Genomic DNA, 12,790 nt, shown 5'->3' on the forward strand with positions numbered 1-12,790 from the left:
GTTTCTTTGGCCAGTTTGGCTGTGCCCCCTCCCAGCTTCTTGTGCACCTCCAGCCTTCTCAGTCGGTAGAGCATGGGAAGCTGAAAAGTCCTTGGCTAGTGTAAGCATTACCTAGCAACAACTAAAACATCAGTGTGTTACCAACTTTGTTCCCATCCTAAATCCAAAACACAGCACTGTACCAGCTACTAGGAAGGAAACTAACTCTATCCCTGCCGAAACCAGGACAATATTCCTACTTGGAAGACTGCTCCTGGCACTTGTTACTTTGGTAACAACTTTGAATTGTAAGTGTTGTCTCTAGCTTTCCCTCCTTAGTATTTACCCTTCCAATATGAATATGAAGGAGCAAATCTCTCTGCTAAGTTTCATGTTAGGAAGGTAAAGTAACAGAATTCCAAGTTTTCATTTTGAGATGATTTCTTTCAACTCGATTTAGTTTGACTTTCCCCAGAGACGGGCAGACTTGTAACTAATAGTCCCTGTATAACGAGACCCTAATATAATTGTTTTCTCTGTTGGAACTCTCTTCTTATACTATCTTGGATTATACTTTGGGATGCAGTCTCTGTACCAACAAATAAGCCCAAGCCTTTCTTCTTGATTATCTTTGATTCGCATACTGCTAATTCTTATTTGACCCCAAATATGCTATAAAGTGCTCAGCTTGCACTTCCTTGAAAACATGAAGGTGTTTCCATGTTCAAAACATGAAGATGTTTTCATCTTAGATCTGCCGCTTCAGTTCTCGAGATCATTTAGGAGATCTAATCTGTTTTCATGTTGACAACAGATTCTAATTTTGTTAGTCCCTGTACAAAATTGGTTTTGTAGAGGGATCACATCCTAAGTAACCTTTCTCCAGATTCAGACTTTATCTTTGCATGTGGCTTGTCCTAACCCACCTTCTCCACCTTAGCTGCTCATTTAGCATGTTATCACATTTTTAGAGATCCAGATAACAGCATCTCGTCTATAGAGGTAAACTGAATAGTCTTACTAAAGAGGGAGAAGATTAGCTTGGAGTGATCTGCTTCTGGGTAAATCCAAGTCTTGTTTTATCCCACTTCTCACTTTCTCCATTCTCTAATCCTCTGTGGTATGTGATAGTCTTGCCCTCTGTAGAGGTCTGATGGTTGTCCAGCTGTGTTGCCTTTTGCTAATAGTGAAGGCTGTTTAAATGACATCTCCCCAGTTTCAGTACCTTTCAAGTTCTTGATTTTTATGAAGTATTCCGAAACTGAGTATAACAAGGTATTTGAATTTTATATCTGCATTTTAATTCCTCTTAGCCTTTGGGGGTTCTTCCCCTCTTATTCTGATAATCCTACTTACTGAATATTTAAATCAAAAACATTAATTCTGAGAGCATTTTTAATCTCCATTTTTCATATGCATTTTTTCCTTCCCCACCTTTTTTATTCATATAGGTTAAAACCCCCCTTTTTTCTTTTTTGTTTTTGTTTGTTTTATTCTTAGTGAGAGCTAACTCTGCATAAAGGTTATTGTTCTACTTCCAGTTATGATGTCTCTGCCAAAAAAATGAATCAGTCACTCAGGATTGGCTGTGGTGGAGTACAAATCTGCAGCCTTTTTTTGAGGAATGAACTTAAGGTATTTGGAGTGAAAGTTGATCTACTGCATAGCTTAAGCTAAGCTGATGACCTAGGAAAAAAATCACATGAGCAAATGGAGGGAGATTGGAGCATGGTTTAGTTAGCCCTGATGAGATGCAGGTTCTGTGGATGATCCGTGTAAATCGGAGGAGTGTATGGTCTTTTGTGGCCCAAACACAACTTGTCTGTTACAGCAGTTTGTTATAGCAGTATTCTTTTTAAAATACCAACTAATTTAGCAGTCCCTAATGGTGAAGAGTAAGTTGTGGATGGTATGTGGATGAACAGTACGCAGTCCTGTGGGACACAGGAGACAGGCCACATCCTGTTATAGTGGAAATGCACTTATTTTTCTTTTCCATACTTTGCTTCTTAGAAACCATGTGTTTTGAAACACACTTTTAAGATGCATCAGCAGAAGCTTCAAATAGTGGGTTAAATTAGGTTTTCTAAAACTTTAGAAAAACTTTAGCAACTTTCTTGCTTTACCACAATCCTTAGCCAACTCGTGCTGCAACTCTTGTGTGATTTCTAGAGACACAGAATGGGACCTCTGTGGGACCAGTGCCGTAGGCCTTAATGCGAAGAACTGTCAAAGAGCTGTGATATCTCAGCTTTAAACCACTTCCAAAATTGCTGAAGTCCTGTGTCCTTGGTAGTAGTTACTGTCTTCTTTGTACAGTCTCTCTTCTTCAGCAGCACTGCTGTTGGATTTTGCGTTGTCATAACTGAGTAATAAACTGAGTATAATGGTGTCAGTGATAGTTCACGTTAGTGAGCCCTGGCGAAGACCTTAACAGACAACCTGCAGGCTATATCCAATCTGACAGCACAAAGCAGTGGCCAACTGGTGACATGTTTTCTTAGTATTTTGGCTCAGATCACACTGTGTCTGTGCGGCTGAAGTACGGTACACCGTGTCTCAAGTGAGTTGCGGGTGATGCTGTAGATTCCCATTACTAGCAGTTTGCAGGTTAGCTGCAGAGACTAGTTTGCAGAGCTGAGCTGACCCAGCACTAGCACTGAGCTGCCAGGAGGCTGGTGATTTCAAAGATGGTGCCCAGGCGGAGAATGAGAAAGGAAGTTCTCCAGGTACTTTTCTTGGTGCTATGCTACCTTTGTGCAATCAGCTGGAACGGGAACTGCTGACCACTGCTGCCTGTAGCTGTTGTGGAGCGGTCCTTGCCAACAGGAAATGGTATTGGATTAATTCATTCTTCCTATTTCACTGCTTAAGCCAACGGAGCCCTGATACTGACCTATTTTCCTTGACATGCTCTTAGTTGAGCTGCTAGCTTTAGTTAGTGATGCGTGTGTTCCATTTAAGGTGCTTAACATGGGTTTTTTGTTTGTTTTCAAATTGTTTCTGTAGAGCATGAAGACTTTTTAACAGTAGCAGAGTCTCTGAAGAAAGAGTTTGACAGCCCAGAAACCTCAGACCTAAAGTTCCGTGTGGATGGAAAGTACATCCATGTCCACAAAGCTGTTCTGAAAATCAGGTAGTGGTCATGTTTCATAGCTCTTGTTTATACAGAATAACCTCTTAGTATCTCATCTAAGGGGCTGGGGGGGGGAAGTAAGGGGTAGGGAGGGACCCCTAAACCTGTAATGTATAGCATCCATGTATCCACAATCACTTTAAATGAAGTGATTGTAAAAGGAGTTGAATCAAAACTCTGTCTTAAAATGGTCCATATTCAATTTTCGCTAAGCCTGTTTGTTGTTCCCAGGATAATAAGTTCTGTTAAGTTGGTCTGATTGCAATGTATACACAGACTTTTCTGTAGCATAGATCAAATGAGAGTTTTATCTTGATGCACAAGTATAACAATGCCCACAGTATTAGGAACCAAAATGTGGACCACTGGCTGTGATGGGGTATGGTAGAATATTTGTGAATATTGCAGAGTGCCCCAAAGACATATTTCAGGGGGACTGTAATGTAACGTTCGTGTGTACATATAATAGTGTTCCAGATGATGTCTTTGTCTCTTAGGTGTGAACACTTCAGAACCATGTTCCAGTCATACTGGAATGAGGATATGAAGGAAGTGATAGAAGTAGACCAGTTTTCTTACCCTGTGTATCGTGCCTTTCTTGAGTACTTGTATACAGACAGTGTTGACCTTCCGCCTGAAGATGCAATAGGTATTGCTTATGGTCCAATTATGTTAGAAAGCAGCATCCAGAAAACCTGAGACAGGACATGCAGAATAAATGTATTAATACAGGCTTCTAGTCTAGCCTATAATGCGTTTTACTGCTGATTAATTAAGCTGTCCTTAAAATACTGTTGTAGCAAACTTACTACAGAAAAAGTGGTACATATTTAGAAATAAACTCTGAGCAGTTTTTTAAGGTTGGGAGAGAAACTATTTCTCTGAGTTAAAATACTTGCGTATTTTGCTAAATTGAGTCAATTATTGTTTAGGATAATATGAAAGAATCTCAGTAGATCTAATAGGGGAAACTCAGACAGCAGAGCAAAGAGCAAGCTGTAATTCAAGCACAGATTTTTATAATGGTAGCTTTTTGCTCGTGTTGTGGTGCCTGTTTTGTGGCAGTTCCACTCTCGCAAGCAGTTAGGTATGCAAATCAGTGGAACAGCTTGCGTATTTACAGAGATTAACAGGATTGCGGCATGAGGTAACAAAAGGCCTTTCTTCCTGTGTAGTGGTAAAATACATTTTTCTGAATAGTGACCTACTTGCAAAAAGCACGTTATAGACATATGGAACATTGGATACAGAGTACAGATGCAACCTGTACCCCAGGAGCGTAAACTGTTGTTGAAAGAGCAGAGATCATTACAAGTGACTAATATGATGGCATTTTAATTGCAGGGCTTTTGGATTTGGCTACTTCGTACTGTGAAAATAGACTGAAAAAACTGTGTCAACACATTATCAAGAGAGGAATTACTGTGGAAAACGCATTTTCATTGCTCTCTGCTGCTGTCAGATATGATGCAGAGGTAAACTTCTAAACTTCAATCTCTTAAATAGGTAGCTGCTTTCTGACTTAAACTATAGAGAGAAGTAGCCAGTTATATTTTCATATAAACTCTCTCTTAGTATCAGATAATACTATTTGCCACTTTCAGAATTTGAGACTGTTGGAATTATAAAAACTGTATTTGCCATGAAAGATGTATCTCCCCCCCCCCCCGTAAACCAGTACTGGGAAGGTGAACTGGTACACAGATATCTAAAGATGACTTAAGTCCCAGGCTGAGACTCAGTATCTCTAAATGTTTGCATTGCTTAATTTCATGGTAAAAGGCTATGACACTGTGCCGAGCTTCATGAATTACTATTTCTGTGTGTGGGAACTGTAACAAAAAATTTCTGAGGATGAAAACACTAACTCTGAAACAAGGGAAGGGTTTAAATACAAAGCAAACCCCCTAACGTTATGAAAAACAGTCTTGTAAGCCTTAAGTTACTTATTTATAAGGTTGTGTGGTGTGTGTGATGTCATATGGTGGTAGATTTGGGGATTGAGTGCATTGGGCTTTTTTTTTTTTGGTTGGCGGGGCGGTTTTTTGTTGGCTTTTTTTTCTTTGTTTCGTTTAGCTACAGTCAAATACACTTTCAGTCTTAACAGCATGCTAATGAAATGGCAGGATAAGAACTGCTTTATGTGCCTAATAAATTTTGAAGACAGAAGTGTGTGAAAAGGGGGGAAGGCTAGCAAAACTTCCCTACTGCATAATGTCTGATTTCACGACTAGATCATTAACATGCTGCTTCGTGAACTAATCAGGAAGTATTCCTGGGCTTGCTTCGGCTATTAGTGTTCAGCATAGCATCTGTGCATCATGTTTGCAAATTCGCGACTGGCTAGTTTTTAACTTGCTACTTCTGCTTATAAAGCAGTTTTGGTACTCAGTAAATCGACTCATTGCTTTTTCTTGTACTTAATATCCAGCAATTGGCATGCAGATACCCTAACTTATTTCAGAGCCTTGTAGTGTGTTGCTTGTTTGATATACCTTACCCAAAGGGCTGTTTTAGTGTCTGATTGTGGCTTCAGCTCTACTGTGAAAAATGATTTCTTTGGTGGGTGTTCATGGAAAATAGGAAGTCTTCCATATTTTAGCCTTAAAAGATGTTTTGCAGGATGGGTCTTCAGTATGTGATTGATTCTGCTTGTAAAGGGTAGAAGAAATCCAGTTACTATGCCTTGGCGGTACCTAACTAGCTAAATGAAGTTAGAACCGTAGGCTTAAGTGCTACATCAAGGAGAGAATGGGTGACACTAAGGGGTTGGTTTTTAGTAAAAAGGGATTTTTACATGCAGTAATGCTGGATGGAGGCTTGAAATGGCTTGGGTGACGTAGCTCGTTCAAGGGGCTGTGCGTCTGGAAGACAATAGTTAAAAGAAGCTGCTTCACTAATTTAAAATACCTCCGTGACATGAAACTCTCCTATGCTGTCTGTCTTTTGGTGATTGACTGAATTGAAGTGGCTAGAATGAGGTCAGGTCTGGCTTCTTATTGTAGCTTTTAAAATAATAATTGGATGTACCGTGTGCCTTTATTGACTTGAGTCTATATGAACTACAGTTTGCTGGGAGTGCATCCATCTGCAAATGAAATTCAGCCTTTTTTTATACAGAACTTTAAATTTTCCAAAGTTACTTTCTAATACTACAGTGTTTCTGTTTATTGTATGTTGCATTGACTTGGAATATGACTTTTTTTTTAATAAAGCAGTACAAAATATTGTAATGTGTACAGTGTAATTTTGTTTAAAATGCTAGTTCATTCTGTTATTTAAAAAAAGAAACCCCTCAGTGTTCAGTTCTAATGAGCTTGTCTTTTTTCGTTGCACAGATGCCACACAAGTCAAGATCTGCAGCTTCAGAATGCCTGGTTTTAGGCCAGGATATATTTTTATATTATTGTTGTGTCAAGAACTCTCACTGGCACACAGTTGCTCTAGCTTTCAATATTGACCTTAAGTGAAAACATGACTATTAATCAGTCTTTCATATCTCATGTGGCTTAAAAGAGCTCTGCAAATTTGTTATGCCTTACTGCAGTGCCTAGTCTGCTGAGCAGCTAAGGAAGGGTGTGTTCTACGTGTAAAGTACTAGTTCTACAAACTTGTAACGTAGGGTGGAGAGTTGCAATTTTTAAGGGCTGCAGCAGCCTCCTTACAGCAGCTTCGATCTGCACCACAAAGAGTAGATTTCCGCCTCAGCTGAGGAGTTGGAAACAAATAATCTGAGTGGGAAGCGTTCTGTGGTCAACCTTCTATTGACAACGACTGTTTCTTGGTTTTTGGGTTTTTTTGGACATCCTTTCTCTCTGACATCATGCGGGTGCAATGATGGTTGGTTGTGAGGCTTTTCTAATCCTTAAATGGAAGGCACTTCCAAGTAGACTCAAATGTCCAGAGCCCACTTTCTGCAAGAATTGCTATGCTGTATTGTGCCGCAGGACTTCTTTTGAATCATTTTTGGGACATCTGTGAAATAGTTCGTAACATGAGTCTGTTTCTAATGCTCAGAAAGGCCTTCTGCCTAAACTGTGCTTTGAAACTACCCGCTAGTAGACACTTGCACTGAGCCTGGTGACACGCAACAAGGCTTTGGTTAAGCCCTTAACTAAGCAGGAAGTCAAGCAACCTTACGTATACATTTGAGTTTATATTATGGAACAGAAGAGCTGAATTTTCTTAATCCACAGTCTTGGTTATATATCATTACCCCAAGATCTCCTATTTGTATTGGGTTTTAATAGCTGTCAGTAAATGCAGATGAAACTTTTCAAGTGGGGAAACCTTTAAAATCTATATTGCTCAGAATAGCTGATTTTTGTGACTGCAGCTATGTAGTGAGAACCAAGTTATAGTTACTTTTCCCCTTGTAACCATGTTACATGGGTAGCATTACTATTTTCTGTTGCATTTACATAGTGACTGTGGGGGGAAAAGCAAGGAGAGCCACGGGGTTAATGTGTTTGTCTAATTCTCTGCAAAAAACAAAGCATATACAGGCATTTGTGCCTGAATGTAACTTTCTGTGATGGAAGCAAAGATAATAAGATTTTTTTCTTTTTTTTTTTTTTTCTTTTCTGTTCAGGACTTAGAGGAATTCTGCTTTAAGTTTTGTGTCAATCATTTGACGGAAGTGACACAAACTACGGCATTTTGGCAAATGGACGGTCCCCTGCTAAAGGAATTCATTGCTAAAGCCAGTAAATGTGGAGCCTTTAAGAACTGAAATGAGGCTGTAAGTTACGGGTGTTTGTAGGGGTTTTTGCGGTTATAACAGGATGTCATAACTGTACGGGTAAAAGCGAGTGTTACCTGGTCTCTTGTACCAGAAGACATGAAAGGCCACAGTGAAAACAAATGTTTCCTGTGCTCAGGAGCGAACTGTTGTAAAAACGTCAAGCAAAATCTTCACTTGCGTTTAGCAAACCTGGACGGCGGAACCAGCTCAAGATTTCAGACGGAGAGAAGAAACACTGCAGCGCGCAGAGGATACCAGCCGGGGTATCCCAAGGACTTGCCTTTTTAGCCTGGCAAATCTCAGTCCTAGCACCACTTGTTAATGTTTTCAATTTGCTTTTTGGGGTTGGAGAATAGTCTGTCTGACCTGAGCCACTGAATCACGTCCCTTCAATCGTTAACTCCCTGGGATCATGGAGAAGCAAATGGCATGGATCTCTCTGACTGCATTTGCATGATTGTGAATTAATTTGCCATTTGCTGTGTGTCATTAACCAAGTGTATTCGCTGCTTAGAAAAGTGTGCAAAAATTATATATCCTGAAAGCCTACGCAAGTGACTTGGAAGGAAGGGGTAACTAGCACATCTAATTGGAAGTAAATCTCTATATTTGGGTATACCTTAATATAAGTTGTAATGTGTACTTTGTGTAATCTGTTCAAGCAATATTTATAATGGTTAATGGAAAAAATTCCCTCTGCGGTGACTTCAGATTATGCTGGTTCCCTTGGAGGGGAAGGGATACACTGATCTGAAAGCGGGGGGGGTTGCATTTAAGTGTTGTAAAAATTTAAACTACATGTAATAAAATTCACTTTTTTGTACCTGTTCACTTCTTTCGACTTTGAAGAAAATTGCAAGCTTTTTGTGTTACACACAGCATATAAGTTGCTTTATTTAAAAAAAAAACAACAACAAAAAACTGGAAACCCCAAAACCAGGTATTACTGAATCTTACCGATTTCACTGTGCTTGACAAATACCTGTCACCTCCATTTCAGAAAACAGCAAATTTATTTGTAGGCACTAATTCAGACCCCAGTGATTGCAATCTATGGATCCGATTTTTTTCACTAGTATGTCCGTATGTGACTGTAACCTTACAGCAGGTATGTACGGACATACACACCTACTTTACTGTGCACTTTTAAGGCGTTACATCCCCACCAAACACAGGGCGGAGCGGAGAACCTGGAACTTCAGATTTGAAGTTGAGGTTAACTACGGGTCTAGTTTTGGGGTTGTGACTTCGCCAAGTTTTGCAAAGCCTGGAAGTGTGGATTGTTGATAGAGGCAGGGAGCTCCTGTAGCGTTACGTGGGGAGTTCAGTCGAGGGTAGTCGGATGAAATGCTTCCAAATGTGTCATAAATGTTTCTGATCAACAACTTGTTTTGGACTGCAAACTCTAGACTAAAGGTCTAGCTTGGCAGGGGGGTGGAACAGAAGAGTACAGGACTTGTCCTCTAAGCTGCTCTGAAGCTTGTCAGCGATTCAGATCGCTGCTGTGAGGAAAAAGAGCTCGCATGAGCTTTTATGTCTTTCCCGTGACAGTGGATTTGCATCTTTCTTTGTTCCTGAGTAACAGATCAATCCATGCTCCATGATAATGCACTTTTGGTTTAGGAGGCAGGTTTCTAGGCAGAACGGCTGTGAGCAGAGCTTGAGTCCTTGGCGCAGGCAGTAAATGGGCTGTGTTTCTAGTCCTGGGCAGCCAGCAGGCCTGAACTGTGTAAGCAAGTAAAAATACTGGTATTTCGTTCTATTGGGCACAGCTAATCGTTCTACCCCACGTGCTTCCGTTTTGAAAGTTGTTACTCTGCTTACTGATCTCCACCTTCATACAGAACAAGATCAAGTTACAAATTTTGACTAGTCATGGAGCGAGTGCAGCTCTTCTAACAGGACGGTGCTGCAGCCTGTCATGACAGGCGGTGTTTGACATGATCGTCAGGGCAATGGGTGACTCTGGTCCCGCTCTGCTCGCTACTGAGAGGCAAGGTGTGGTTAAACTACGGCCTGACATGTACCCCCTCCTCAGCCGCGTCCCATGCAAGAGTGGGGCTAGCGAGCACGACTGAACACACCGCTTTCTTAAAAATGTTTTATTTTGTTAACTTACCCTTGCTCTTCTGTATTCAAACAATTTTTTTAAGACAAAACAGAGGGAAGTCATAGCCTTTCTTAATGGAGAAAGGAAGATATGGTCCATCGTTTGATCCATTTTACATTGTATATGTTTAGAGTATGATGCCCAACCATTTCTGGTCTGCCTGCAAACACTGTTTCACCACTGCCATTACAGCAGAACTAGTTATACATTGAGCAGTCAATCAAGCATTGTTTAATTAAAAAAAAAACCAAAAAACCTCCTGTTTATAACTCGGAAGGCTTCTTTGAGTGCAAGTTCTGCTAGTTTATCTTCTTTGGAAAGCCAAAGCAGCCACGTGATCCTTAAAACACCACTGCCTAGCTGCAGAGAGTGAAGCAGCTACCGCACACAGTCAGAAGAGGGCTCCCACAGTTAAACTGACTTTAAAAAGCTGATGCTCCTGTGTCTTTGAGACAAAAGTCTTCACTGGAGGGTGTTGTTGAGCTTTAAAAAAAGCTGTTTGGTGTATAACACTCACTGATCCATGGTAAAATTTAAAGAAAGGGACAACTTAAAATTATTGCAACAGTGAGGTATAAAAATGAGTAAAACACCCAGCTCTTGCCGTGTCCCAATCTCGGCAGGGGAAGGGGGGATAAATTAGACACTGACCAGACGTGCTCTATGGTTTCTATCATTAGAAAACCCTAAATATTGACACCATTACAGACAGACCGAGGGGTTAGTCAGACACCGTACTAGATGTATTAGCGGTGTTCTCTTGGGCGGGAAGGACGACTTCTTTTAAGTCCTGCAGCAGCTCAATCTTGTTATCCAGTCTTTTCCTGCTTTCCAGAAGTTCCTGGATTTTTTCCTCTGTTCCTATTATGAAGAAGAAAGGGATAAAAGCTTTTATTCATGTGCAACTATTACTAATTTAAAATACACGTTATCTATGCGTTAACACATAGCCTACAATGAAACCTCTGCCTTCCTGAAGCGAAGTCTTCAGCCTGCCGCCCTGTACGCTTGGTCTCGTCATGAAGAGATGGGCTGTGTGTTAGATGATAGCTGAAGTATCGAAGTGTCGGAAGAAAACACAAAGCAGCAGAGTTACATACTCTGTCATCCATATACCGTAGTCTCAAAACCAGCTACCTTACAGATTTAATTTCAACCATCACAGCAAATGTAAGACTTACTAGTTTAGTTACTAACCCCGTGTTATTTTGCGTACGAGCTTTACCAGCGCCATTTTCAGAATCCTTTTGTATGGGGACTCCTCCGATAAAGATGCATTTTGAATCTTTAAAGATAACATCTCTGAATTACACACTTAAAGCCAATTTACAAGCCTGATGGCGTTTAGCCACCACCTCAATTAAACCTAGAAAGAGACGGTTTGGACAACTGCATTCAACACCTAGAGTCTCAGAAACGTGACTCGAGAGCATTTAACGTTCCTGCTTCTGGCAAAACCGTTATTGCCAGCATGCTGACGGCCCCGTTAGCCCCCTTCTTCACCCTACTCGCAAAGCCCTGCCTGCCTGCGTTTCTGCTTCCATTTTTCTGATGTTGAAGTCTACTGAAATCAGTGAGCGCTCGGTAACAGGCCTCGCTGGAATTCAGAAGCATTACCATAACCTTGTATTGTTACCTGTAAGTTTTAAATGAAGTGCCTGCTCTGTTCAGTAACAAAACAGGCAGAGGTGTCGGTGACCTCTGAGCAGCGAAGTTAGTCAGTGAACAACAAACACGTTTTCTCACAGTGCGCAAGAATACCAGAGTTACGATTTTAGTGAGAAGCAAAAAATGTATTTTTCACTTTTTTAGGGGGGAAGACATTGAAGGAGGTCTCCAAAGTTGTAATGGGTGGAGCGGGGAAAGTAGCTCCAGCCGTTTACCCCTGTTCGTTCCGAATTACAGAGCCTGATCCACCCTTAACTGTGATTTTTAAAGAGAAAAGCCTTTGGCCTTCTGCCTTCCCCCCTGCTTCTTCCTCTCTGTTCAGAAAGCCCACCGCTGCTGCTGTTTGTGCGTGTACGTGGAGGACTGTGTACGTGCGCACGCTTCCGTAACGCATTTTTAAATACATTACCCAGTGAGGATGAGCGTGGGTGTTGGGAACGGGCAGCCAGGAGGACGGTGGTGTCCACCGCCTCTTGAAAATTCTGGGTAGCAGTACATCGAAGAGGGACCTGACGCCTCACCCTAGCTCTGACTGAAAAAAAACCAGGTGCCCCCTCTCCTCTCTGCTTTCCCCTGCAGGCGGGTGTCACGTCCCACCGGTGTCCCACCATGGTCCGTGCCCACCCTTTCACAGCGTCGGCTCAACAGCTGACAAGACTGCAACGGAAGTCGTCGTCTTCGTTGCTTGCCACAGGCGGCCTTTACGGTGTTTCCACGTGGTATCAAGCCCACGTGGTTAAAAGAACCAGCAGGCACATACTTGAAGAAAAAAAGCTGGACGTGCACAAGTGGGAGCTGGAGAAAACACTCTTGGAGAATATTTGGATACGAATTAATAAACTACCAGAAATAAACAAAACTAAGAGGAAACAAAACGATTGTGTCACTGTATCCAGCGTATGGGTGACCTATAGGCGGAACACTAACGGCTCCACTTCTCTTCTTCCAAAAGGATGTGACAAACAGAAACAGCCCAGAGAAAGATGTCAGTGATGGGAATGACTGGCCTATGGGAGCGCTTCCACAGGAAGGCAGATAGATAGATAGATAGCTAACAGATTGGGAACCTTCCACCTCATACAGGAGATGACCTAAAGGGAAGGAGTATGTATTTCTGTAAAACCGGGAATGGCCTGAGGAATGTGGACCTGGA

General features: G+C 41.4%; 2 protein-coding genes across 2 annotated transcripts in view; one reads left to right on the plus strand and one right to left on the minus strand.

Moving 5' to 3' along the window:
• The window catches only part of RCBTB1 (regulator of chromosome condensation (RCC1) and BTB (POZ) domain containing protein 1), a 26,295-nt gene extending 17,615 nt beyond the window's left edge, over positions 1-8,680 (plus strand). The window contains exons 9-12 of the mRNA XM_009319951.1: positions 2,989-3,115; positions 3,613-3,764; positions 4,460-4,590; positions 7,707-8,680. Coding sequence (XP_009318226.1) covers positions 2,989-3,115; positions 3,613-3,764; positions 4,460-4,590; positions 7,707-7,847 — 551 coding nt within the window. The 3' untranslated portion in view covers positions 7,848-8,680. The remainder of the gene's footprint in view (positions 1-2,988; positions 3,116-3,612; positions 3,765-4,459; positions 4,591-7,706) is intronic.
• A 1,337-nt stretch (positions 8,681-10,017) lies between these two features.
• The window catches only part of PHF11 (PHD finger protein 11), a 22,332-nt gene continuing 19,559 nt past the window's right edge, over positions 10,018-12,790 (minus strand). Inside the window, exon 11 of the mRNA XM_009319952.1 lies at positions 10,018-10,830. Within this exon, the coding sequence (XP_009318227.1) occupies positions 10,691-10,830 (140 nt within the window). The 3' untranslated portion in view covers positions 10,018-10,690. The remainder of the gene's footprint in view (positions 10,831-12,790) is intronic.

Source organism: Pygoscelis adeliae, unplaced genomic scaffold, assembly GCF_000699105.1.
Source record: "Pygoscelis adeliae isolate BGI_AS28 unplaced genomic scaffold, ASM69910v1 Scaffold32, whole genome shotgun sequence".
NCBI lineage: Eukaryota > Metazoa > Chordata > Aves > Sphenisciformes > Spheniscidae > Pygoscelis > Pygoscelis adeliae.